Below are 23,547 nucleotides of genomic sequence, written 5' to 3' on the forward strand. Positions count from 1 at the left end.
TAAATTACATATTCATGCTCATAGCTCAAAAAGCAAATACCTAGATACAGTTAAACACTCTCTCAAAAAAAGAGCATCACCAAATCTTACATAGACTTTAGATGATTGAAAATTCTTTTTTAAATTTTAAAAGCATTAATTAATTTATCTCTCAAAATACTTTATATTTATAAACTAAAATTTATTCAAATTAAAATAAATAATAAAAATATTTTTTAAATTTGCTATTAAATTCTATTCAAAATTCATTTATATTATTTAATGTATTCAAATAATACCATATCTATCATACATACATACATACATACATACATACATACATACATACATACATACATACATACATACATACATACATAAATATATATATATAATAAAAATCATAAAAAATTTTAATTTAATTTTTCCATTAGTAAAATAGCAGCAAATAAAACAAACCAAATATTGATAAATGTCTATAAATTAGATGTTTGTTTGTTTTAATTTATTTGTTTACATATTTTATTTCTCATAGGTCAAAATAAAAAGTAATATTTTCAAATTCAATTACTGTTTATAACAATTTTATAAATTTATAATAAAATCAAAAATAGTATTTGAAAAGTTGGATTTTTAGAAAATTTAACTCAAAATTAACAGAAAAAAAAAAATTTTTATAATTTTTTAACATTTATTATTTTTGAAAAAAAATAATTTAATTTGAATTATTGAAGATAATTTATCTAATAATATGTCTGTAAAATTAGTTTTTTTTATGAATTTTAGAACAAAAATTTTTTAATTTGAGGTGAAAATTATTTATTTTTGATTAATTTATACAATTTTCTCAAGAAAAAAAGATAGTTTTCACATTTAATTCTAATTTAAATGAAATTTTAATGGTCTTAGTAAAAAATAGTGATGCCTCTTCACTAAATTTTAGAAATTTATTTAAATTAAATTTATTTTAATATTTATACACTAATGAGTTACAAGTATAATTTCCAAATATTTCATAGGTATATATATATAATTTTTCTTTAATTAATGTAAAATCAAACATATTAATAATGTAGTTTAGGCAGTAATAATAGTTATTTTTTGTTTATTTAACTTCCTTTCTTCTTCATTTAAATTTATTTTTAGTATTTAATTTATGCAGATAAATTATTTCTCTGCATTCAAAACATTTTATAAAAATAAATTTTAGGATTAATTAAAAAGAGTTAAATTTGATAATATAGTATGTAAGTTAAAATAGACAGAGATAGAGATCAAATAATTCAAATATATAAAAAATTATTTAACATTAATCAAAATTTTTCTAATAAAATTATCAAAAATGATAAAGGGAGAATAAATAATTATGTTAATGAATCAAATTAATTAAAATCAAAAGAATAATTCCTTAAAGAATAAATTATTATTATTTTTTACATAGTTGATATTAAAAATGAGTAAAAATAAATAAAAATAATCAGTTCAATAACAAACAAAGTTTGTTAACATGAAAGAAGTAGAGCTGATATCATTATATTTTATAACTAAATTTCTTTTTGTTAAATAAAAAGTTTTTAAGTTCTCCTCTATCATCTCACACGGATATCTAAATTATTTAAATGTAAAATACTCTTTATTTTATTTGATTAATGGCTTTGATAATACAATATTTACTTACAAATAAATTATGATTAAAAACTTATTTAATATTTTCAAATCCAAAATATTATTTTTTCTTTACTTTTTTTTACATAATCATTAACAAAATTATATTTTCTGTAAAAAAGGTACAATCAGATGAGCGATTAGGAAAAATAAGACTTGTGTTCTGGTTTAGCTAAATGCACTAAACTTTCCAAATTAATACTACATTTAAAGTAAAAATAGTTTGTTTATTTTGAGTAGCTTTTTAAATAACTTAATTCAAACTCATAATAATAATTTCAAAATAAAAATTTATTTCTTTTCTAATTGTTAATTAACTTTATTTTATCAAATTTTTTTATTAAAAATTAACTTTAAAACTTTCCATTAATTATCTTAATTAGTTAAATTTCTAATAAATAATTTTTCATATCTAAATATTAATTTTATTTCATAAATTTAAAGTGGATCGATGCTTTGTGATAAGGATTTATAAAATTTAGGCTAAGCTTTATAAAAATGCTCTAATCTGTCAACTTTGAGTTTTTCCCAAGAGTATAAATTACTTCTTAATATATAAATTATTTCTTGAATTATTAATAAAATGAGAAATCTTGTTTTATTTAAATATTGCAATATTTATCATACATTAATTGCTAATTTTCAAATTAAATTCTTAAATATTTAAAGTTTCAATGAAATTGGTCCATTTGGTGCTTCAATAATCGGTTCTGCACTATTAAATTTGAAAAACCTATCAAATTTGACTCTCTTTTTAATGTGAATAGATTAATTTCATTTTTTTTATTTTTTAATTAGAGTTTTTAATTTTTTATATTCATTATCAATCAATTTATTACTTTCTGATTCTCATTAACTCACAAATTTTTCATTTAGATAGCATTATTTCTTTCAAATTATTAATGGATTTATCTTTAATTCTTTACAATTATTCATAATAAATTAAAAGAGGTAATCAAATTCAAGACGAAGGTATATCAAGTTTAGCTTCTGCTTTATCAAACTGTACTTAATTTAAGAAATTAGAACTTTGCCTTAAGTATAAATTTTTTATTTTAATTTAAAAATCAAGATACTTATTTCTATTCTCTGTACTCAATAAATATCATGAATTACCTACTTATAAAGCTAACATAAAAATTTATTTTTATTATAAACTTTTTTTATCTATATTTTTATCAATTCTATTTATTCGTTTAACAAACTGATAAATTTATTTTTCATATAAAAAGTGCTAATTAAATTAATGCATAAGGAGCATCTAGCTTAGGTTAAGCTTTATCTAAATGCATAAATCTTACAACGTTATTAATTGATATTTGGTAAATATATTTCTTTATTATTCTTTAATTAAACTATGTGAAGACACCAAAATTAATTAATAAAATTATATTCCTTAAAATTTTATCAATATATCTATTTATTTATTCAGACCTATTAACATTAAACAATTTCAAATAAATTCTCTAAAAACTCAAAATACAAAACATGTTTTTCTTATATGAAAAGCAATAATAATATTGGAGATTAAGGAATGTCAGATTTAACTACTGTTTTTTCTAATTGTACTAATCTCTCAAATTTGTCACTAAATCTGAAGTAAATTAATTGCTTTATACTAATTTTTTTAAAATATGATATTTACTTACTTACTTACTTACTTACTTACTTGATTTGTCAATTTTTTAAAAGTATCAATTTATGTTTTGAATTTAAAAATTAAAAGCAATAATTATATTGTAAATGGATGCATACCTTAATTAGGATCTGCATTAATAAGCTATACCAGTCTCATATCTTTAACTCTTGACCTGAGGTAAAAAGCGCTCTTTTTCTTTTTATATAAAATCTTATTCTTCATTCTTTTAATATTAATTTAAATATTAGCAAAGTAAAAATACTTAGGAGTTTTCATTCTTTTCTAAATTAATTTAATGTATTTATTAGCATATAGTTTGTTCTTCTATATCTAGAAATACCAAACCCTTTTTTAATTTAACTAAAAATATTTCTTAATTTAAAAAGATATAATTACATTGGAGTTGAAGCTGGCTTAGAACTTAGTTCCGCATTAGCAAAATGCAAAAATCTCTTAGTTTTGAATCTCTAATTAGAACAGTAAATAGATTTTTATGTTTTTACTTAGTATTTGAATTATTCATTTATTATTTAAGAAACTTTGTTTAATAGTTTTTTAAATAAAAGATTGTTTTAACTTTCTTTTAATATTAAAAATATATTATCTAAAGAGAGTATAATTATAAGGAAGAATTATTGATCAAAAACAAAATACTCAGGATGAAGAGATTAGTTCATTATATTGTCTAAGTTTGAATAATTTTAATATTTTTAATTGTTATTTGATAACATTTTTAAATAATTAAAAATATTTCACATGTGCAGTTAGTTTATTTTAAGTATTTAATTAACTTATAATTTTTTTATAAAAAATAATCATTGATTACTAACTAATTAATTTAAATCATAAATTAAAAATGTATAAATACTTTCCAAGTTGTTTATTGTGTACTTTTTATTTTGTATAGTTAAACAGCATTTTAACTATTGGATTTATATTTCAGTTCAATTTATACTTTTCATGTATTTTAATATATTTTAAAAGAATGTATCAGAATTAACAAATTTACTGCAATAATTTTTCTTTTGTTTAAATGCCTTTTTTAGTTTTGAAAATTGGAGATTATTGTTCTAAAATAAAAGAATTTTAATTTCAATAGAAAATCATTGAAAAATTAATTTTTACAATTTAGGGCTCAAAATAAATTTATATTTTGGATTAAAAATATAAATTAACCTCGTTATACCTAGTTAAGTCTGGTATATTAAAATGAAAAAGTATGTAATTTACCTCAATTTAAAAAATTTGTTAAATTAGAATTAAAATTTTTCGGATACTTAAAATTTGAATAATTGAAATAATTTTGTTTTAGAATTTAACTGTTTTATTCATCAAATATTATCTCATTTATTATTAGTTATTGAAAATAATAATCAAAAACATGAAAAAATAAATGTAGAAGTCATTTGATATTTTTCTGAGAAATTCCACAGTAATTCCAAGATAATTTTTGTTTTTAATATGTGATAGCAATATAAGTTTTTTTTATAATTTTATTTGTTGAATAAGATAATATTAATTATATTTCTTAAGAATGAATAATATAAATTTTAAACATTAAATAATTTAAAAAAAAATAAAATTAAATCTTGTTTATAGTGATAAATTAATTTTTATATTTTCACACAAAGTATTTTTTGTTTGATCTCTTAATTTCATTTAAGATGTTATCTATCTTTTTAGACTTATAAGCTGTTAAAAATGTGTTAATCTATTGTATATTAACCTTTTGATTGAGTTCTCTTGCTTTTTCAATAATGCTATTTATACTTTTATATGCCTAAAGAACTTATTAAATTGATTTCTCATTTTTAGAAATATGAAATTTTTATTTTACAACAGGAACCTTGGAGATTATAAACTCGATAAATTGAATCTTATCTTAAATTAATTTTTACTTTTCATCTAGATTGAGTTGTAGTACGTTTACACCTTTTTTCTTATTTTAATTGCATAAAATATTTAAATCTTTAGAATGCTTTTGCTAGAATAAATCTTTTTGTACATTATCTTACTTTTAAAGATTCATTTTACCTGAATTTTCTTTATTTTTTTAAGTGAAGTTTCCATTAATTAAATTGCTTTATTTTTTTTACTCTTAATTTACTTTATCAGCTTTTTCTTCTTTAATTATTATGTAATTAGGTAATATCTTACTTTATAGCTAATCTTTTTTTAAAGGAGATTCATTATCAGTCTACGAATAATCAAGTTTTGTATTAAAAGATTCTTCGTTGGGCTATATCTTTTACTAAGTATGAATACAAGTTGAGAGGGTAACAGAAGAGTTTTCAGCTATTGTTTAAATTTTGTTCTTCTCTTCATTATACATAAGCTAAAGAGCTTTGATAAGTTCTTTGGTTGAATTGAATTTTTAATCAATAAGTACTTCTAATTTTTTTTACATGAAATATCTAAGTGAGATTTCATATTCCGAAAATTTTTCGTATCTGAGGAAGACATCGCAGAGCAAATGATTATCCTTATGAATCTATTTTGATATTTTAACTTTATAGGTGATGTAGTGAGTTTCAATAAACTATTTTTTATCAAAAGGCATTTATTGGTTAAGCAAGACAATACTGTATTAAGGTAAATATTGAACAAATTTGTTAATTATTGTTTTCTAGGAGTCTGTCAAGTACGAATAATCTTTTTCAGGGTCATAAATCCTTCTGAGATACTCAATAATACCATCTGTTAGGCAGTTTGAGAGAACAGTGAGTGCAATACTTATCTCAAAGTCTGTAAGATATATTTCTCTAAGAGGCTCAAGCTCGTCTCCGTTTCTAAGCATATCAAATTATTTCTAGATCTCAGATGTACGTAGGTCCTCTAATTTTGCTTAATTAAATTCCCAATAATTTGTGAGGTAAATGTTCTGAGAAAATTCCTTATCCTTAGAAATATCTCTAAAATATTATAAGTTTATATTTTCGTTCATAGAATCTTCTTCGTTTTATTTAACCTATGAAGGCAAATATATTTGATTTTCTATGATTTTTTTGTCTGATTCAAGCTATTTAACATATAAAATAAATTCAATATTATTATTTGTATTAATTTAAAAATATTTATGGGGTGAGTTTAAAAATTGAGATGAACTGACTATACGATATATGTATATATTTCTTCTTTGATACTAGAGTGAAGTGTAGTAAATATAATTTCTATTATACTTAATTACATCTAATATACAGAAATTTTACTTATCTGTATAGGTTAGACTAGGTTTTTCTAAGAAACGAGGTGAAATTAATCATAAAAAATTCGAAAATATATTTGTTTGTTATTATTTTTTAAATATTAAAGTTAGATTGATAAAATAGGTTATATTTTTATTGTAATTCATATTAAGCTTTAATATTTCTATTAAAAACAAGGTTCAGTTCCCATTAAATTTAATATTTAAATGGTAAAGTCAGAGCTTGTAATTAATAAATTAAAAAATAGCAATCAAAAAAATAAAAAGATAAACGTAAAATTTACCTCTTCCTAAATATATTCGAAAGGAGCATAATTTAGTTAGAGATTTTACAATTTTTCATTTTATTTTTCATTCCATTTAATTTGTTTTTTGCTATAATTTGTATTTATCATCAATCTAAATTATTTATTTAATAGTTATTTTTTTCTATTTTTTTAGAGCTAATCTATTAATTTTTTCTTTTTTTATTTATTATAGCTTTTCTCTACATTTTATCAGGAAATTAAATAAAAATTATATATAGGTGCTTACAAAATTTTTTATATCAATTTTTAAAAATATTCTAAAAAATTTAAAGATTTATTAAAAGTGCAATAATTACTAAAAAAGTTCAAACCAATATTTTACATTTTTAAATTTGTTCAATTTGTAAAAAAATGACACAAATCACTTTTTTTTATCAAGATTTTATGGTTTTTCTTAACTTTTTGATTTATCTTAGCTATTATCTAATCTATGTTAATTAAAATAGCCTAAAAATTAAAATTATTAAAATAAAAAAAATTTAGCCCGCCGTGGGGCTCGAACCCACGACCACAAGATTAAGAGTCTTGCGCTCTACCGACTGAGCTAGGCGGGCGGAACAAAATTACAGAGAAGAACGAGATATTTTTTATTATTTTTGGTTATAATAAAATGATTGTATTTCTTTTAATTACTTATTAATACATACATTAATTGCTAAATAAAATAAACTTTAATACAAATTAAATGATATTTAGTATAAATAAAGCTAAATATTGATCTTTCAGTAGGAGAGAATGCTATCTATTTTAAAGATATTAATATTTTGAAGATGAAAATTATTATAATGAATTTATTATTAAAAATTAAAGGCGCAGAATAATTTGATTACTAAATTAATTTGTTGAAAAATATTAATTATTTGGTTTAACAATATCTAAAATGAAAGTTTACAGTTATTAAAGGAATGAATGTAATACTTCTTTGAAAAATGACAACGATGAAGAGAAAACGGTTTTATTAAAAGAATACGAAGTTAAACTTCATAGCATAGCTTTTGAAATGGATAAATTAACTTCTAAGCTTAAGGAAAAGAATTTGTAGCTTGAAGATTAAAGATAATTTTTTAATGATAACTACTTTTTTTCATCTAAGTTTGACTAACATATGGAAAATATGAAGAGTTCTTTTTAGCAATATAACTCTGAGTTTGAATCACCATAAAAAAATAAAGATACTTAAATGCATTAAAAGGAGGGATCTAATTGGGAGTTAAAAGAAAAGAATTAGTTAGAAAAAGAGAACTGCGAACTGAAATAGATCTAATTAAAATACGAACATGAGATTTAAGAGCTAAAAAAATATATCTAAAATTTACAATATAATTTTAACATGTATTAAAATGAGATTAACGCTTAGAAATATTAGATGCAGAAATAAATTTAGATAGTTGAATAAGATCAAAAATGTCTAAATTAAGTCATGGCCTTAGCAAATGAGTTATAAAAAATGATTAAAATAGTGCAATCAAAAAATGAAGAGATCAAAGACATAAAAAGTAAAAATGAATAACTTGAAAAAAGAGTTTAATAGCAAGAAAAGGAAAAATAAGCTTTAGAGGCAATCATTTCAATATAAGCTGGATAGATTGAGTCGAAAAATAAACCAGAAAGTGGTAGAAAGGGAGACTAGACTCCAAAATAATTCAAAGAAGAGATAAATAATTTGTTAGCAAATTCCTAAGATAAGAGCTATAAAATTACTATTTAAGATTTCGATATTAAAAGCAATAATAATTTATATTCTAATTAAGATATATAGCCGTTAGGATTAAATAAAATAGAGTCATAGTAGAAATAAGTCAACCATTTCTATTTGGTAACTCCAAGAAGCAATATAAGTTAAAATATTAGTGAATTTACAGGTAAGAGTACAAATAAGGGTGAAGAATTCTAAAAATAAGATTTTACAAGAGCCTCTTAGCATTTTCTAAATAATCAAAGATAAGATTTGACTCCAAATTCTAGATTTGATAAATAAACAAATTCAAGATTGGACTTGACTTCTAATAGCCTATCACCGATTGGAAAAACTTAACCTAAAATTGTAAATTTATCTCAAAAATAATTAAATTTTAAATAATGATAATATTGTATTTTTTCATGTTTATATTACTTTCTAAAGATAAATTATATATTTGATGATATTCTGGAAATGAATATTTATATGAACGAACAATATATGTATATAAATAAATACATTTTTTAATTGATAACTAATAATTTAAAATACAAGTGTTTTTAAAAAATAAGTAAATTTAAATTGAGTGTGATAGTTTGTTTATTGTTATTATTTTTATATATTTATAATCATTTTGTATTATTAGTAATATTTCCATTTCCTAGAGAGCTGCTTGAGTTAGAATGGTAGCTGTTATTTATATTTAGTGTTTAAATTTAGGTGTTAAGAGATTCAATCTATTTTTATTTAAATAAAATCTTTTAAAATCTAAAAAAGTGGATTGATGAATTAAATTTAAAAATATTTTATTTATTTATTTATTTTTTTTACATGTTCATATGTGATTCTCTTTTGCTCGTCAGCCATGTATAATCTATCTTGAAGTTCTTTAATTTTCTTTTCATATTCTTTGTTTTGATTAAGCAAAAATTAGTTCTGTTTATGCAATAAGGCGTTTTCGTTAATTAATTTTGTTTCTTATGAAGCCCTCTAAAGTTGGTAATCTCCTTTAACTTCATAAATCTAAAATGTATTCTTTCTCACTTTGCGGAGCACTTTTTCGTCAAAGACATTACTCAAGACAAAACTGTTCTAATTCATAACTTTCGCTATTTTTGAAATAGCGCTCATTAGGAAATTAGGATTATTAATTCCATAAAAGATAATTGGTTCAAAAATAAAGGGTTCTTTTTTATGTATTTTTCTAAGTGTAAAGAATTAACCAGAGCAACATACATACTTTTCTTTTATTTCATGCAATTTATCAATATTCTACGAAAAAGGATTTTCTTCTTAGAATTTCTCAAAATATTATTTGAACTCATCTTCATTTTGTTGTGAAACTGATGAATTTCTTAATTAATAAAAATATTATGAATTACCTTAATTAAATAAAATAAATTATTTTATTTACCTCAAACTAATTTTCAACTCTCCAAAATTTTTAATACCCTTCTACTCAATAACCTTAGCAAGTCTGCCAGCCCCTTCGTCTCCTATATTATTCCAGCTGTAAACAGTGTTAAATAAATTTTTTTGTATATATTAATTTACTTAAGTTCGATGTTGAGCATCTGAATTTTAGGCATTTTTTCAAGAGCTTATCCTATTTCTTCTGCACCTTAGTCTGTCAAATTGTTATGACTAATAACCATAAATTTAAATAAAATTTATTAGATTTTTAAAGATATTTTACTAGAGATTTAAGACCAATTTTTTTAAGTTAATTAATTAGCTTAATCCATTCTTGAGGTAAAGCATTCCTTTGTCACAAATCTAACATCCTCTATAATAAAATTTAGTCAATATAATTCATAAATTGTATTAAGTTTAAAATTACCCTAGATTGAGATCAAGAGAAATCAACTGAGGGTGGTGAGCTATAGCATCAGAGACTAGTTACAACCCCCTAATTTTAATTTTGCACCACATTACATTTAAGCTAAAATTCTTTAAATTTTGCAAACTTTTGATTCCTGGTATTAAATTTTCTATTGAATCTGAGTAAATTTTGTTTTTATGGCTTTTTTATTAAAATAATTATTTAAATAAATATTTTTTTTATAAATTAATTAATTAAATTTTACTTAATACTTAAGTTAAAGGTCTCCAAGTTATTTAATCTCTTCAGGGTGTTTGACAGAGCTTCAAAGCAATTAGAAAAGTGCAGCATATTCCACCTTTTAAATTGCAAACAAAGTCAAATTTTTATGCTAATTTTAAAAATATTTTACCCTAAATCAATGTGCAAATACTTCAAATCTTATTAGTTAGCTAAATCAAAAGATAATTATATCAATGCTGCATCAGTGAGCTAGTTTCCACTATATTCAAATATAAATAAATTTGTTTGTTTTGATTAATATTTATCAACAAACTAATTAAATAAACAAGTTACGCTAAGTTGATTTAGAATTTTTCTAAACTTTTAACTTTTGCAATGACTGAACTAATTTCAGTAATTCCAGTATTCATTACATGATTCCCCTTTAACCCTATGTCTAATATTCTCAAATGCTTTAAATGTTATAATCCTTTTGCTATTTCTGAGGCACCTATTTAACCTATGCAGTTTTCTCTTTATAATTATTTATATTATTTAATTTTTAATAACCTTTATAAAAATTTTAATATATATTACGGGTTTTAATCATCTTCTTGGTTACTTAAATGGAAACTTTTTAAATTAAGTCTGAGACTAATCAGTTTATTCATACATTAGAGCATCCTTTTAATTTCTTCTCCAACTTTTGGCTGCAAATAATTGTTTCTAATTTTTAAGGTAATTCTTTAATTTAAATTATTTCAAATAACAATCACTATTACTTAAAACATAAATCTAGTTAAGTAAGATTCTAACAGAGGGATACGCTTTTTACTATATGCATAGCTTCACGATTAGTGATTTTATTAGACCTTTAAAATAGAAATAGCAATTCATTAAAAATTAGATTTAGTTATAATTAATTAAATTAATTTACCCAAAATCTAAAACTAAAATATCCAAATTTTATCCTATTTAATTAAAGCATGTATCGAATTCGCTTAAACCTTCATTTTCTATATTTGTGCGACTTTTTAATTAAGCAAAAATAAATCAATTTATCTAATTATGCTAAAAGATTTAAGTAGAAATTTACTTTAATATAACTTTCAATTTAATGAGCTAATTAAAATGCTATAATCCATGAAAGAGAACTGAAGCGCCTTTATTTTTAATTGGATTATCCCTATTTATAATTTAAAAAATCTCAATATTAGATTTCATAGAGAGCATTAGCATTAAAGCAATTAATTTCCAAAGTATTTTACCCTAAATCTAATTTTAATGTTAGCAAGTTTTTCATTTTCTATAAGGCCTTGACTAAGTGAGTGCATCCCACATATCCAATCTTATTTTACCTATTTAATAAAATAATATTTTATTCTAAACCAATTAAACTTAATTAATTCTGTAGTAGCTATTGCTGCAATACAATTAAAACATCATATATATATAAGTTCCTTGGCTATTAATGATATAAATGAAGATGATACCTTAGATTCAACTTGAATTCTCTTAGTAGCTCTCCCTTGATATACTCAATACCAAAAGAATTGTTATTTATGCCCATTCCCTAAAAGTTAAAGTGCATTTATTCAATTTCTAACTAGCCAAAAGCTTCGAATAAAGCCTACAATCCTTAAGCTCCAATATCTGTAAAATTAAGATTCATACACAAATATCTGAGCTTCTGGAACTGGAGTATCTTGGATCTGAGGAATTAAACATCAATATTTTTATTTTCTTTTAGTAGTAAATTCAAATAAGTAATAGATTTTAATGATAAAACGAGTTTCGTCAGTATTGGTCTGAGAAACTTTGAATTATCTCCGCTCAGTAGAAGATAAAATGTCTTTAAAGGTTAACTTAATTCTTAAAGCTTGGCAAGAATTTATTCTTCATCGTTATCTTCAAATCCAACTTGCTCAGAATAAAGGTCAAGCATTATATCATTTATCACCTTATTTCTGTTCCAAGTATTTAGCTCTTCCATTTAAGGAAAATATTGAAAAAGCTTGTCTCTGTGAATCATATCTATCTAAGGTGTTTGTTCTTTTAATATTTAGTTAGTTAGTTATTGATTGATTGATATTTATTAATGTTGATTCTGGTTAGCTTTTATCTTTGTTTTTTTGGTGAAATAAATAAAGATTATTTTAAAAATAGTTAGTAAATTTTAACAAATTTAGATATATTAATTTATCTAAAATAGTACATACATACAATTTTCTTTTAATCTTGATTTTAAATAAATCAAAATAAATTAATCTTGTCCACTTCTTTTATAATATGTTTCATGTTAAAATCATACTACTACCCTAACTTTAAATTTTAATTTCCATATTTGAACATTTTAGATTTTCCAAATTAAAATCAACAAACTAACAAAAAAACTTACTCATTTAGATTTACTTTCTCTTTTTTAATTTATCTGTTACTGATTTTAATCAAGATTCTCTTTTTTATATCTAATTTTCTATATCATTTTTGTACTTTTGTAAGCTTAACTTGGTGGAGGTCATTATTTAATTTTCATTTTTTATCTTTTTTTTCCTAAATATTTTTATTATAAAACTCCTAATTATTTTCTTATTAATTAAATGCAATAACATAAAAAAACTTAATTTAGCAAATAATCTCCAAATTCTTTCTAATAAATTAAACTTATTTCATTTTTGCAAGTAAAATAAATAAATTAATTAATTCTAATTTTATTTTATTTTTCTAAATATTTTTAATAAAACTCCAAATTATTTTCTTATTAATTAAATGCAATAACATAAAAAACTAAATTTAGCAAATAATCTCCAAATTCTTTCTAATAAATTTAACATGCTTTATTTTTGCAAGTAAAATAATAAATCAATTTTAAAATCTTAATTAAATATCAATTTAAAAATAAATATTTAATATAATTTATTAAATTATTTAAATATGAAATGTTTTATCAAATATTTAAGTAACTATTTAAAATTTATTGATGTTGGATTAAATATTTAATTAAATACTTACTAAATAAATATTTATTTTCATTAAAAAGTTAAACATATCTGTTTGAAAAATTTGAAAGAAAATTTATATTTTAATTTAAAATTTTATTTAAGTTCATTAATAATTTAAAAAATTTTTTACTTTAAAGTTAAAAAATTCAATTTAAGTTTAATTTTAATTTATGTATAAAGATTTCAATTTAAACGAAAAATATTTTCCAAATAATACTGCTTAAACCTACATAAATGTTTAATATTTTTTATAGAAATTACAAAAATATAATTTTTAAATTTTTTATAGAAATTACAAAAATATAATTTTTAAATTTTGTTATAATTTTATCTTGCTAAAATAAAATATAAATTAGCATAAATAAATGATAGAAATTAAAATAATTTGTTAAATTTACTTTGAAATAATTGTTTAAGTAAGATTGGTTCAGTTATAGTTTTATAAAAGTAAAATGTTTATATGTTGAAGAAAAAGATGCATTTTTGGTTTAATTTATTCAAAAATCCTTAAAAATCAATGGTTATAATTCTTAATGCCATATTAACGCCACTAGTGCAGATAAAGTAGAAAGGAAAATTTAAATTACTAAATTTTTTGAGACCACTATGTTTGTTACCTTCATCGGTCTGTATTATTAATAGATATCTATTTCTTAAATCAGATTTTAATATAACTCTTGTATCTACCAAGTATATTCTACATAATCCACGTGGCTATACTCTATTTCATTTACAATTCTGCTAAAGCTATTGATTAAAGTGGAGTACACACAGCTTGTAAGGTGAATATTTTTATTTGAATATAACTCATAGTTTAGAGAAATCTCAGTGAATATTATTTTGTTATTCATTATTATACCTTAGTGCAGTGTTGACTGTTCATTTATTGCGGCCGCAGTCATAAAGCACTTAGAAGTCAGAATTAGAAAAAGCAAAAGATCATACCCTATGATCAATATATCCTGAAGATTAAGTTGCAAATTTGTTTTAATAATCCCAAAAACACTCAGTAATACAAATATTGTGATTCCCTCTATAAAAAGCAAGTAGCATGAAAGGAAAAAGTTTGACCTGTTTTCAAATACTTTACCATAGTCCATAATTACTTGCCTCATTTTTCCCCAAGATCTTATGCTTATGGGACAACCCATCGTGAGTGTCGGTAAAATTTTTCTTCTGTTGAACTAGTTGATAGCTTCTATTTTTTTAGGAGAAATCAAATACGATAATTAAATTAGTAGAAATTCTTTTCTCTTTAAATCATTCAGGAGAATGTAAGCAATCTCTATAAAGTAGAATAGACAATATGTTTCAACAATCATAATCATAGTAAAGCAAATAAAAGAGTATACATCAACTTTTAAATCGCCATTTATCACAGGATATATCCTAACAAAAATCAAAATAAAATTTATTAAATTTCTATGAGTGAAATTAATTAATTAGCTACTTTATGAAGATATTGTAAATGATCCTTACTACAACAATGCATACAGACTTTAAAGTGAGATTCTTATTACTAAAATTAGAGTTGTAATAATCTATCAAGTAGAGAATGATATTGTAGCAATGTACTAAATTGTCTAAATTTCTTTCATGGTTAAGTATTTTTAATTTAGGTCTTTTTCTTTTTTATATTAAATTATGAATAAAAATAATTAAATATTTCTTATTTATTATTATTTACATGTAATTTTGTCCTAGCTTTTGCATTATTTGTTAAGAAGGATTTATTATAAATTCCAAACAGAAAGTTGAAAGTTCTACTTCGTTCCTCTGTATGCTATTATGCAACTCTTTTTATATAATACTTGCATCTTAGTGTTTCCAATATTTTCTTAAATAATCCTCAATCAAATCAGATCCCTTCAAATAGCTAGTTTTATATTTCTAATACTTCAAAGTATGCATGTAGCCTATTAATTTATATAAAATTATTTTCATTAATTAATTTATTAAATTAAACTTTATATTCAATCATTATTTTCATTAAAAAAAAGATATTAATAATTACCAAACTTAATTGAAAGCATCAAATACATCAAGAAATTAATAAATATATATTCTGAGTAATACAAAACAATATTTTCTGTAGAATTTAACTTTACAAATATCATAACTGTAATACCGACAAAGCATATGTATAAAGTGATCAAATTAAATGTGCTTTTTACATAAAACCCCATATTATGCGCCATATGAAAAGACCCAGTTTTTAAGTAAACTACTAAAGTGGCTAAAGGACCAATTAAAAATCCAAAAATCATAAAATAAATTAGGGTCTCAAAAAACTAAGACCATCTAAATATCACATCGTATGGTTTTCCAATAATCTTCTGTCTTTATTATTTGGATGACTATCTTTTGGAACGTCTTTTTAGAATAAATTATTTTAATGAAAACAATTTTAAATAAAGAAAAATTTATTTTTATTACCTTGAAATAGCTTGACCTTATTTTAAATTTTCAGCATTTACACTTTTGTCATCTTAAAAGTAATAATTTTTTCTTTGAGATAACTCACTAGCAGATCTAGATTAAGTTTTGAGTGTAGAATCTGTTTTTATTTACTCTTTTTCATTAGTAGGCTTGTTTGGTACTACTTATTGATTTAGATCAACCACTTGTGGTTAATCTCCTCCCTCATCTTCAAGTTATGGATACTGTTTATCGCCATTACTTTAAAATATAAGCTAAAAGTTGTTTTGTATTAGATTGTTATGATAATTGAATTTAGGTAAAACAATTTTGTTTCTCCTAAACGAGTACTATTAACTACTCTAACTGCTGGCAGCAGCAGCATCATCATCAAAATTAGTTTACTTTTTAGATTAATTTTGTCTGTTTATATTTTTGAGTGGAATATTGCTAAAGTACACCTAGTTATGATATTTATATTCATCTAAATTTTCAACGCTATTTTTCAATTCAATGTCTGCCAAATCATTAAGCTTAATTTACGGCATGCAAGATTTTTGGCTTATAAGTTTGGCATCTTCTAAATTCTACAAATAAAATTTCTCTTCTATAATCTCTGATTAACTTTTGGATCTATTTCTTAAATGTTAATTCATATATCCACTCAAAATTTCATCACTGATGTTTTATCTTCTATCAATAAATAAATATATGCTGTTCTCACCTCTACTTATTTTAAAATTAATATTTAAATCTAGCTTTTATACCAACGAATTCAATCTTTTGTATATTTTGATTCTTAAATTACTATAATATATTTAATTAATTCTTTTCCAGATTTATTCAAGTTAATTACATTTTACATATAATTTCTTCTGCTAACTTGTAAAGAATAACATTTGACAATATATTTCTAAGGCATTAAAAAAAATCAAAATTTCATAATCAAACAATTAATTCAATAGATATTTTTTAATCGAATGAATTAATTTATTTTTTATGGTTACATCAACTTAATCTTTCTAAATGCAAAAAAAATAAGTAAATAATTAATTAATAATTAAACAAGTATCATAAATTCTTGAAATAAATAAGTTATGACATTTAAACATAATTAATCCATTTTTTAATCCTTATATAATGAGATATAATTTTATATAAAATTATTTTTTATTGTTATTTGTATGAATGAGGATCTTTCTTCTGTTATTTTTAAAAAATTAATTTTATATTTATTTTAAATTAATATTATTAAAAACTAATGTTTTCTTCAGAAATTCATAAAAACGTTTTTTTTTAATTTAGCACAAAAAGCAAATAAAAATAAATTAAATGCGAAACAATAATTTTAAATTATCTAGTTTAATTTAAGGTGATTAATTGATATTATGATAGTTTAAAATTATTATAAAATATCAATAATAATAGTAAATATAAGATAATATCACAAATGATATTACATTTTTATTTTTTTAAAATTAATTAAATCAAAAAATAAACGGTCAGAAATAGTTTTTCCCTAAATAATTTGAAATAACCAAATTCTTTTATGGTACCATCTTAATGTAATTCAGTTAGTTTCATAAATAGATCATTAATAACTTAAAATTTACCATTATTTCAGATTTAAAGCTAAAATCCATGAATAAAGTTAACAAATTCAGTAAAATATTAATTTATTTATCAGTATAATATATAAAATAATGTGTTTATAAGATATTTAATCTAAATTTTAATTAGAAAATTAACACTAAATATAATTTGAGATTGAAATATCTATCTTCAAAAATTGTTTAAGTCCTAAAATAAAATATTTAAATAAATTGATACTAATTATTAATTAACAAGGTATAATAAGCATATATTGATTGCATTAAATAATTTTATTCAAACAGATTTTAAAATGCTGAATGTTAATCATATATTAATTATCTTCAGGATTATTTTATTAGCTTTTATTATTAAATTTAAGAAGTATGGTTAAGTAAAATAATAATAACTAATAAAATCTACTGATCTTACAATTACAAGTATCTTAAATTTGAAAATAAAAACAATCTATTCAAGTAATTTTTTGAACATTTTGCTATAAAAACAAAAAAATCAACCAAAAATATATTATTATTTTTACTTAAAGTTATTCTACTAAATACTTTAATATTTTAGCAAAAAATATTATTTAATTTAACAGTTTTTTTAATCAAATAAATGCTTATTGATACATTTTTTTTATAGATCAGAATAATCTGAATATAATTTGATTTGTAACAAAATCCTTAAAATTCACATGATTTTACTATGTTATTTATGAGATATGCGCATTTATAAAAGAAAATATCAGAGCATTTACATAAACCAAATTCTTTTTTAATTAGTTAATTAATTTTTAATCAAATATTTATTAAATTTTTTGATCTATCATATCACTAATTAGTCTTTTTATTTAGAATAAATTAGGTTTAAAAGAGTTAAAAAAGTAAATTAATATGAAATCTTTTCTTGTGATCCTTTTAATCTTAGCCATATCTTGCAATGGTCAAGATTATAAGACTTATTACTTTGACTAAAAAGTTAATCACGAAGGCTTTGAGATGAATGATTTAACTTTTAAGTAGAAATATTTGGTTAAAGATGATTTCTACAGATATGATAAGGGACCAATTTTATTCTATTGTGGAAATGAAGGCCCTATTGAAATGTTCTACAATAACACAGGTTTTTAGACTCACACTTTAGCAAAGGAATTAAACGGTTTGGTCGTTTTTATGGAACATAGATACTTTGGAGAATCTTGGCCCTTTGGAAATGAAGAAGAATCTCTTAAAAAGGGTAATAATAAATATTTGACTTCTCTCTAAGCTTTAAATGATTATGTTGTTTTCTTAAACTGGTTTAAGAAGAGTTTAGGATGTGCTGATGATGAATGTCCCGTTATTGCTATTGGAGGTAAACATTTTTAAATTAATTTAACTTTGAGCTAATTAATTAATTATTTAAATTTAGGTTCTTATGGTGGTATGTTAGCTGCTTGGATCAGAATGAAATTCCCTAATGTTGTTGACGCAAGTTTAGCTGCTTCTGCTCCTATTTATTAGTTCTTAAATAGAGAAGGTTTAAATCAAACTCTCTTTTATTCAATCATTACTAGAAATTATGCTTAGAATGGTTGCAGTGATAAGATTCACTAAGCTTATTAATACTTGACCAACATAATTGACTCACCTATGTCCACTAAATATTTTAAGTATCAATATGACTCTATATTTGCTAACATATCTTAAGCTATGAACACATGTGAACCTATAACAAACAGCACTGGATTAACTCAATTAAGAACATATATGGATACTGCTTACAGCTATATGGCTATGACTAACTATCCTCAAGCCAGCAGTTTCTTAAGATCTATGCCAGCTTGGCCTGCAAATGCTTCTTGCATTCCCATGGAGGCAGTCAATAGCAACTCAACAGTCTTTGAATTGTTTTCAGCTATTAAATTATCTACTGATACCTTTTATAATTATGACCAATCAGCTAACTGTTCTGATATTTCTCAAGGAGATGATGGTGCTTCAGATAATGATATGAGTGGATGGAATATTCTTGCTTGCTCTGATATGGTCTTACCAATGGCTTCGAATGGAAAAACAGATATGTTCTATAACCAACCATGTAAAAATTACTTTTAAATAAAATTATAGATGGGTTAATTATTTTATATTTAATAAATTAAAGGGAACTTTGAATAATACAAAGAATGGTGCAACTACACCTATGGAGTTACCCCTAATTATGACTGGGCTTTAGATTTTTACGGAGGTAGAAATGATTTAGAAATGGAAAATTTCTCCAACATCTTCTTCTCAAATGGTATGTTAGATCCTTGGAGTGGTGGTTCACCAACTGAATACCTTAGTGAAGATTTGGTAAAAATTATTTTATTTTAAAAAAAATTGTTTAAAATCTTAATAAAAAACAGCCTACTAATTACATGTATGCATCTGCTCATCACAATGATCTCCGTTTACCTCAAGAAGGCGATCCAGAAAGTGTTGTTTAAGGAAGAGAATTAGAAATTAAGTATCTCAAAAAGTGGATTCAACATAAGTTGCCACCAAACTATTTTATTAACAAAAGTGATTATTGATTAAAATTTAAACAGCTTTATGTAAATGTATAATAATTCAATTTGAAATAAAATATAATTAATATGAAAATTTATAAAAAACTTTAAAAAATTCTAGTTAATAAATATATAATTATGGCTAAATAATAATTAAAATCAGCATACTTATTTATACTTTTAGATTGTAATGTAAACTTTATTATTGAAAACATAAAGGAATTAAGTTCCAAAGAATTTGTAAATTGATTAAATATTAAACTTGATTTTTTTTGAATTTAAAGAACTAACAAAATTAATTATTGTATTTTAAGCTATTAATAATTTATTTAAAAATAATATAATAAATTTTAAAATAAATTACAAAATATTTTTATCAGTTTTTTATTCAATTCAATAAAAAGATTAAAATTTTGAATACAATTAAATAAACATGAATATTTTTAAGACTCTATTAAATTTTTTTATATTTATTACAATGTTGCTTGCTTGCTTACTTGCTTGTTTGCTTTCACTTTTTAGAGGAGCTTCTAAGCTTTTTAAATTTTTAATCTTCTGCTTCAATTCTAATTTTTTCCCTATGTTTAATAAAGCGTTATTAATTTTTTAATGTATATTTTATTTAAGTCAAATTACTTTTATGCTTCTTCTATTTTATTTTTTTGTATTAATTATCTATCTAGTCTAAATGTGCTATCACTACTCAATAATTTTTCATCAGGTGACCATGTTTCGTTATGGTCATCAATCTTCCAGAATAATTTGCCATCAAACTATAAGAATGCTAACCAATTTCCATTACCTTTAGAGATACATGCTTAGCAATCATCATTGTCTTTTTGGTTTCCATTTTAGCTAATTTTATAAATTGATATATCAAAAGAATCCTTTTCTAATACATTTTCATTTTTCTTTTTAGATCCACCAAATAATGAACTGATTGTATTTGAAATTTTAGCAATATGGCCTTCAGACTGTATTAAAATAAAACAATTATAAGTCCATTTAAAGATGAAAAACAATTTTTATTTACTTAATAATTAAAGTTGATGACTGCTTTTAAATTTTGCTTTTTATTCAAAAGTTCAACCTTTCCTTTATAGTGAAATGCTCTATCTCCCACCAAAAGACCATCTATGTGGCTTTTATATTTATAAAAAATTAAATTTAAATGTTTAGATAATTCTTTAAAAAAGAATTACATTTCTGCTAACTCAGAAACTATTTCGCTATCCTTAAATTAAAATGTTTATTCACCAAGTGCTCTTCCGACGAGTGAGTTTAGGTTTTTATTCAAATTGACTTTAACCTATTTTTCAAATATAAATATGTAATATAATTTAAAACATCAATAAATATTGGTATTTACTTAATGAGAGTGATACTATCTGTAACAGTTATCAGGACCAATCATAATGACACTTGCAATAGGAGGATTTTAGCATATTTGTTCAGCTAAAAATTTTGTTCCATCACTTTTTTATAACTAAAAAAATATTAACATATTTGATTATAGATGCGATTCTAAAATGAAAAATTACTTATAGTGTTTCTCCTAAGGTTGGCTCAAGTGGAGCTTTTGTAAATAATTTAGATGAATTATAGTGAAGCCCAGAAATCTAATGATTAAATATTTTAAAATGAGATTTTGTCTTATTTTCATATTTTTACCATGTGGGCACAAACTAATTGCATTTATCTTAAAGGGTCGCTGCTTGCTGCTTCTTTTAAAAAATCTGTGTAAACGTGATCACTTTTTGGTTTAGAAAAATTATTAAGATATATATTTACAAATATAGATAGATTGTAGTACTGGGCAATGCATTCGAGAACGCTTAAGCTTGTGCACATAGCTGCAGGTCTTGAAATTTGCATGGCGTTACTAATTTCACCATTATAAAGCTTAACTCCTATTTACTTTAATACGTTTACCATAACTGCTCTAGTGCTGTTATCTTCTACGTAGTTCATTTTAAATCCACCTAAATAAATAAAAATGAGCTTAATATATATTTATGCTTGAAATTCCTGTCTTCACCTTTCTAAAGTCTACATTTATGATAGGGATAGGCCTTGCCCTCTTCATAAATTTCGTTCTCTTGTAATGTTTTTAATATTTAATTCATCAAACAAATTTGGGTAAAATCAAAAATTTTTTAAATAAATTGATTTATTAAAATAAATAAGTTCTTTTTCCCACTTTTTAATAATATTATTAAAAAAGAAGTATTTTTAGATGTTGTTTTTTAAATATTGGTGAATGATAAATTTGATTATCTCCTGAGAGAAATTTATCTTCTAAAAGAATACATGCATCAAAAAATTTTAATTCAAAAGTAATATACTTTTTTGAAAGTTATTTATTTTTAATGTTCAAAATATGGTTTTTTTCATTATTTTTTTACGAAGATTCAGTTTAAAAGATATTTTTTAAGAAATAAAATATTATCTAAAACTAGAAAAAAAAGCTAATTTTAAAACATATAGCATTTGCAGATTAATTTTAAGGAAAAGAAATGAAACCTAAAAACTAAATTTATTTAGCTTTTCTAAATAGCCAATTAAAACAAACTTCTATTTAAAAAGTGATGTTTATTTAAATTTGTTTTACTAATTGTTCTATTTTAATTTTTTATTTAAATGAGTTTTTCTTTTTACTTTTAAATTTATCTTTTTACTTTCTTTAATTTATATGATTATTTTTTTATTGCAGAAATTATGGTGATTTTTATTGACACTTATTAATTATTTTTTAGATTAAATTGTTAAGCAAAATTTGTAATTTTTTATATTAAAATTTTATCGTTAAGGTTTATTTCAGAAATCATTAGTTGAGTAATATATATTATTAATATCTGGGACTATTAGATTAAGTTAAGATTTGTAAAGAAGAAATAAAAGACACGCTGAGATTATATTTAATGGGACTAAATTGAGGGTAAAAAAATATTTAATTTATTTAAATAAAATTATTTTCATAATTGTTGAGAATTTTAGTTTATACATTTTTGTCAATCCTTAATTTCTATTTCTAATTCTAAGATTTCTGGAAACTTAAATTGAATGAATGAATGATGTTTGTCTGTTAATATATGAGAAAGGTAATTGAAGTCCAAAAGAAAAAATCTAATTAGGACCTCTTTCTACTACAAACTGAAAAATAAAAAAGGTGTTAATGAATAACATTGAATTTGTGCTCCATTTTTAAATTCAGTTTTTTTGAGTAATAGAAAATCGCTATAAAAACTTTTCAATTTAAGTTTTCCATATCTTTTCTTTTTATAATTGTTTGTCTGTCTTCAATTAAAAGTTTCTTAACAAATTAATATTGCAATTTTTTTCTTTATTTTTCAGTTCTGCTTTTATAGTTGTGATAAATCTTATTAATTTTTATAACTAAATTTTATTTCGCAAATTAAAAAAATTAATCAAATCAATTAATTAATTTATTTATTTATTTGATAGATGAGAATTTTTTGAAGTAAG

General features: G+C 21.9%; 8 protein-coding genes across 8 annotated transcripts; 3 read left to right on the forward strand and 5 right to left on the reverse strand. All coding sequences in view use genetic code 6, as the record gives it.

Moving 5' to 3' along the window:
* Positions 1–1,351: 1,351 nt before the first annotated feature.
* Positions 1,352–3,978, forward strand: TTHERM_001085467 (hypothetical protein; the record flags this gene model as incomplete). The annotated part of the gene is made up of 11 exons (XM_012799706.1): positions 1,352–1,495; positions 1,551–1,600; positions 1,767–1,856; positions 2,089–2,178; positions 2,314–2,403; positions 2,594–2,683; positions 2,877–2,966; positions 3,154–3,243; positions 3,371–3,460; positions 3,670–3,762; positions 3,894–3,978. 11 exons carry the CDS (start codon positions 1,352–1,354, stop codon positions 3,976–3,978), a joined length of 1,002 nt encoding a protein of 333 aa, XP_012655160.1.
* Positions 3,979–4,904: 926 nt separating this feature from the next.
* Positions 4,905–6,985, reverse strand: TTHERM_01085480 (hypothetical protein; the record flags this gene model as incomplete). Its single annotated transcript, XM_001030381.3, has 2 exons — positions 6,773–6,985; positions 4,905–6,302 (listed from the first exon to the last, which is right to left on the reverse strand). The coding sequence occupies exons 1-2, from the start codon at positions 6,881–6,883 to the stop codon at positions 4,905–4,907; spliced, it is 1,509 nt and encodes a 502-aa protein (XP_001030381.2). The 5' UTR covers positions 6,884–6,985.
* A 691-nt stretch (positions 6,986–7,676) lies between these two features.
* Positions 7,677–8,879, forward strand: TTHERM_01085500 (hypothetical protein; the record flags this gene model as incomplete). The annotated part of the gene is made up of 1 exon (XM_001030382.1): positions 7,677–8,879. One exon carries the CDS (start codon positions 7,677–7,679, stop codon positions 8,877–8,879), a length of 1,203 nt encoding a protein of 400 aa, XP_001030382.1.
* A 224-nt stretch (positions 8,880–9,103) lies between these two features.
* Positions 9,104–12,550, reverse strand: TTHERM_01085510 (hypothetical protein; the record flags this gene model as incomplete). Its single annotated transcript, XM_001030383.3, has 15 exons — positions 9,104–9,211; positions 9,306–9,828; positions 9,889–9,984; positions 10,029–10,118; positions 10,171–10,260; positions 10,315–10,497; positions 10,562–10,654; positions 10,709–10,798; positions 10,873–11,052; positions 11,116–11,244; positions 11,301–11,390; positions 11,456–11,548; positions 11,615–11,704; positions 11,787–11,876; positions 12,012–12,550. 15 exons carry the CDS (start codon positions 12,548–12,550, stop codon positions 9,104–9,106), a joined length of 2,484 nt encoding a protein of 827 aa, XP_001030383.3.
* A 1,398-nt stretch (positions 12,551–13,948) lies between these two features.
* On the reverse strand, positions 13,949–16,741 carry TTHERM_001085511 (transmembrane protein, putative). The gene is made up of 5 exons (XM_012799707.1): positions 15,957–16,741; positions 15,535–15,893; positions 15,208–15,436; positions 14,971–15,147; positions 13,949–14,909 (listed from the first exon to the last, which is right to left on the reverse strand). The coding sequence occupies exons 1-5, from the start codon at positions 16,592–16,594 to the stop codon at positions 14,018–14,020; spliced, it is 2,295 nt and encodes a 764-aa protein (XP_012655161.1). The 5' UTR covers positions 16,595–16,741; the 3' UTR covers positions 13,949–14,017.
* A 1,683-nt stretch (positions 16,742–18,424) lies between these two features.
* TTHERM_01085520 (serine carboxypeptidase S28 family protein) lies at positions 18,425–20,085 on the forward strand (the record flags this gene model as incomplete). The annotated part of the gene is made up of 4 exons (XM_001030384.3): positions 18,425–18,884; positions 18,942–19,610; positions 19,674–19,864; positions 19,918–20,085. The coding sequence occupies 4 exons, from the start codon at positions 18,425–18,427 to the stop codon at positions 20,083–20,085; spliced, it is 1,488 nt and encodes a 495-aa protein (XP_001030384.1).
* A 487-nt stretch (positions 20,086–20,572) lies between these two features.
* On the reverse strand, positions 20,573–22,187 carry TTHERM_01085530 (oxysterol-binding protein; the record flags this gene model as incomplete). The annotated part of the gene is made up of 9 exons (XM_001030385.3): positions 20,573–20,639; positions 20,698–21,035; positions 21,095–21,203; positions 21,264–21,370; positions 21,431–21,547; positions 21,603–21,680; positions 21,733–21,814; positions 21,875–22,043; positions 22,100–22,187. The coding sequence occupies 9 exons, from the start codon at positions 22,185–22,187 to the stop codon at positions 20,573–20,575; spliced, it is 1,155 nt and encodes a 384-aa protein (XP_001030385.2).
* Positions 22,188–22,885: 698 nt separating this feature from the next.
* On the reverse strand, positions 22,886–23,263 carry TTHERM_001085531 (hypothetical protein; the record flags this gene model as incomplete). The annotated part of the gene is made up of 1 exon (XM_012799708.1): positions 22,886–23,263. The coding sequence occupies one exon, from the start codon at positions 23,261–23,263 to the stop codon at positions 22,886–22,888; it is 378 nt and encodes a 125-aa protein (XP_012655162.1).
* Between the last annotated feature and the right edge of the window lie 284 nt (positions 23,264–23,547).

This window comes from Tetrahymena thermophila (assembly GCF_000189635.1).
Source record: "Tetrahymena thermophila SB210 genomic scaffold scf_8254433, whole genome shotgun sequence".
Taxonomy (NCBI): domain Eukaryota; phylum Ciliophora; class Oligohymenophorea; order Hymenostomatida; family Tetrahymenidae; genus Tetrahymena; species Tetrahymena thermophila.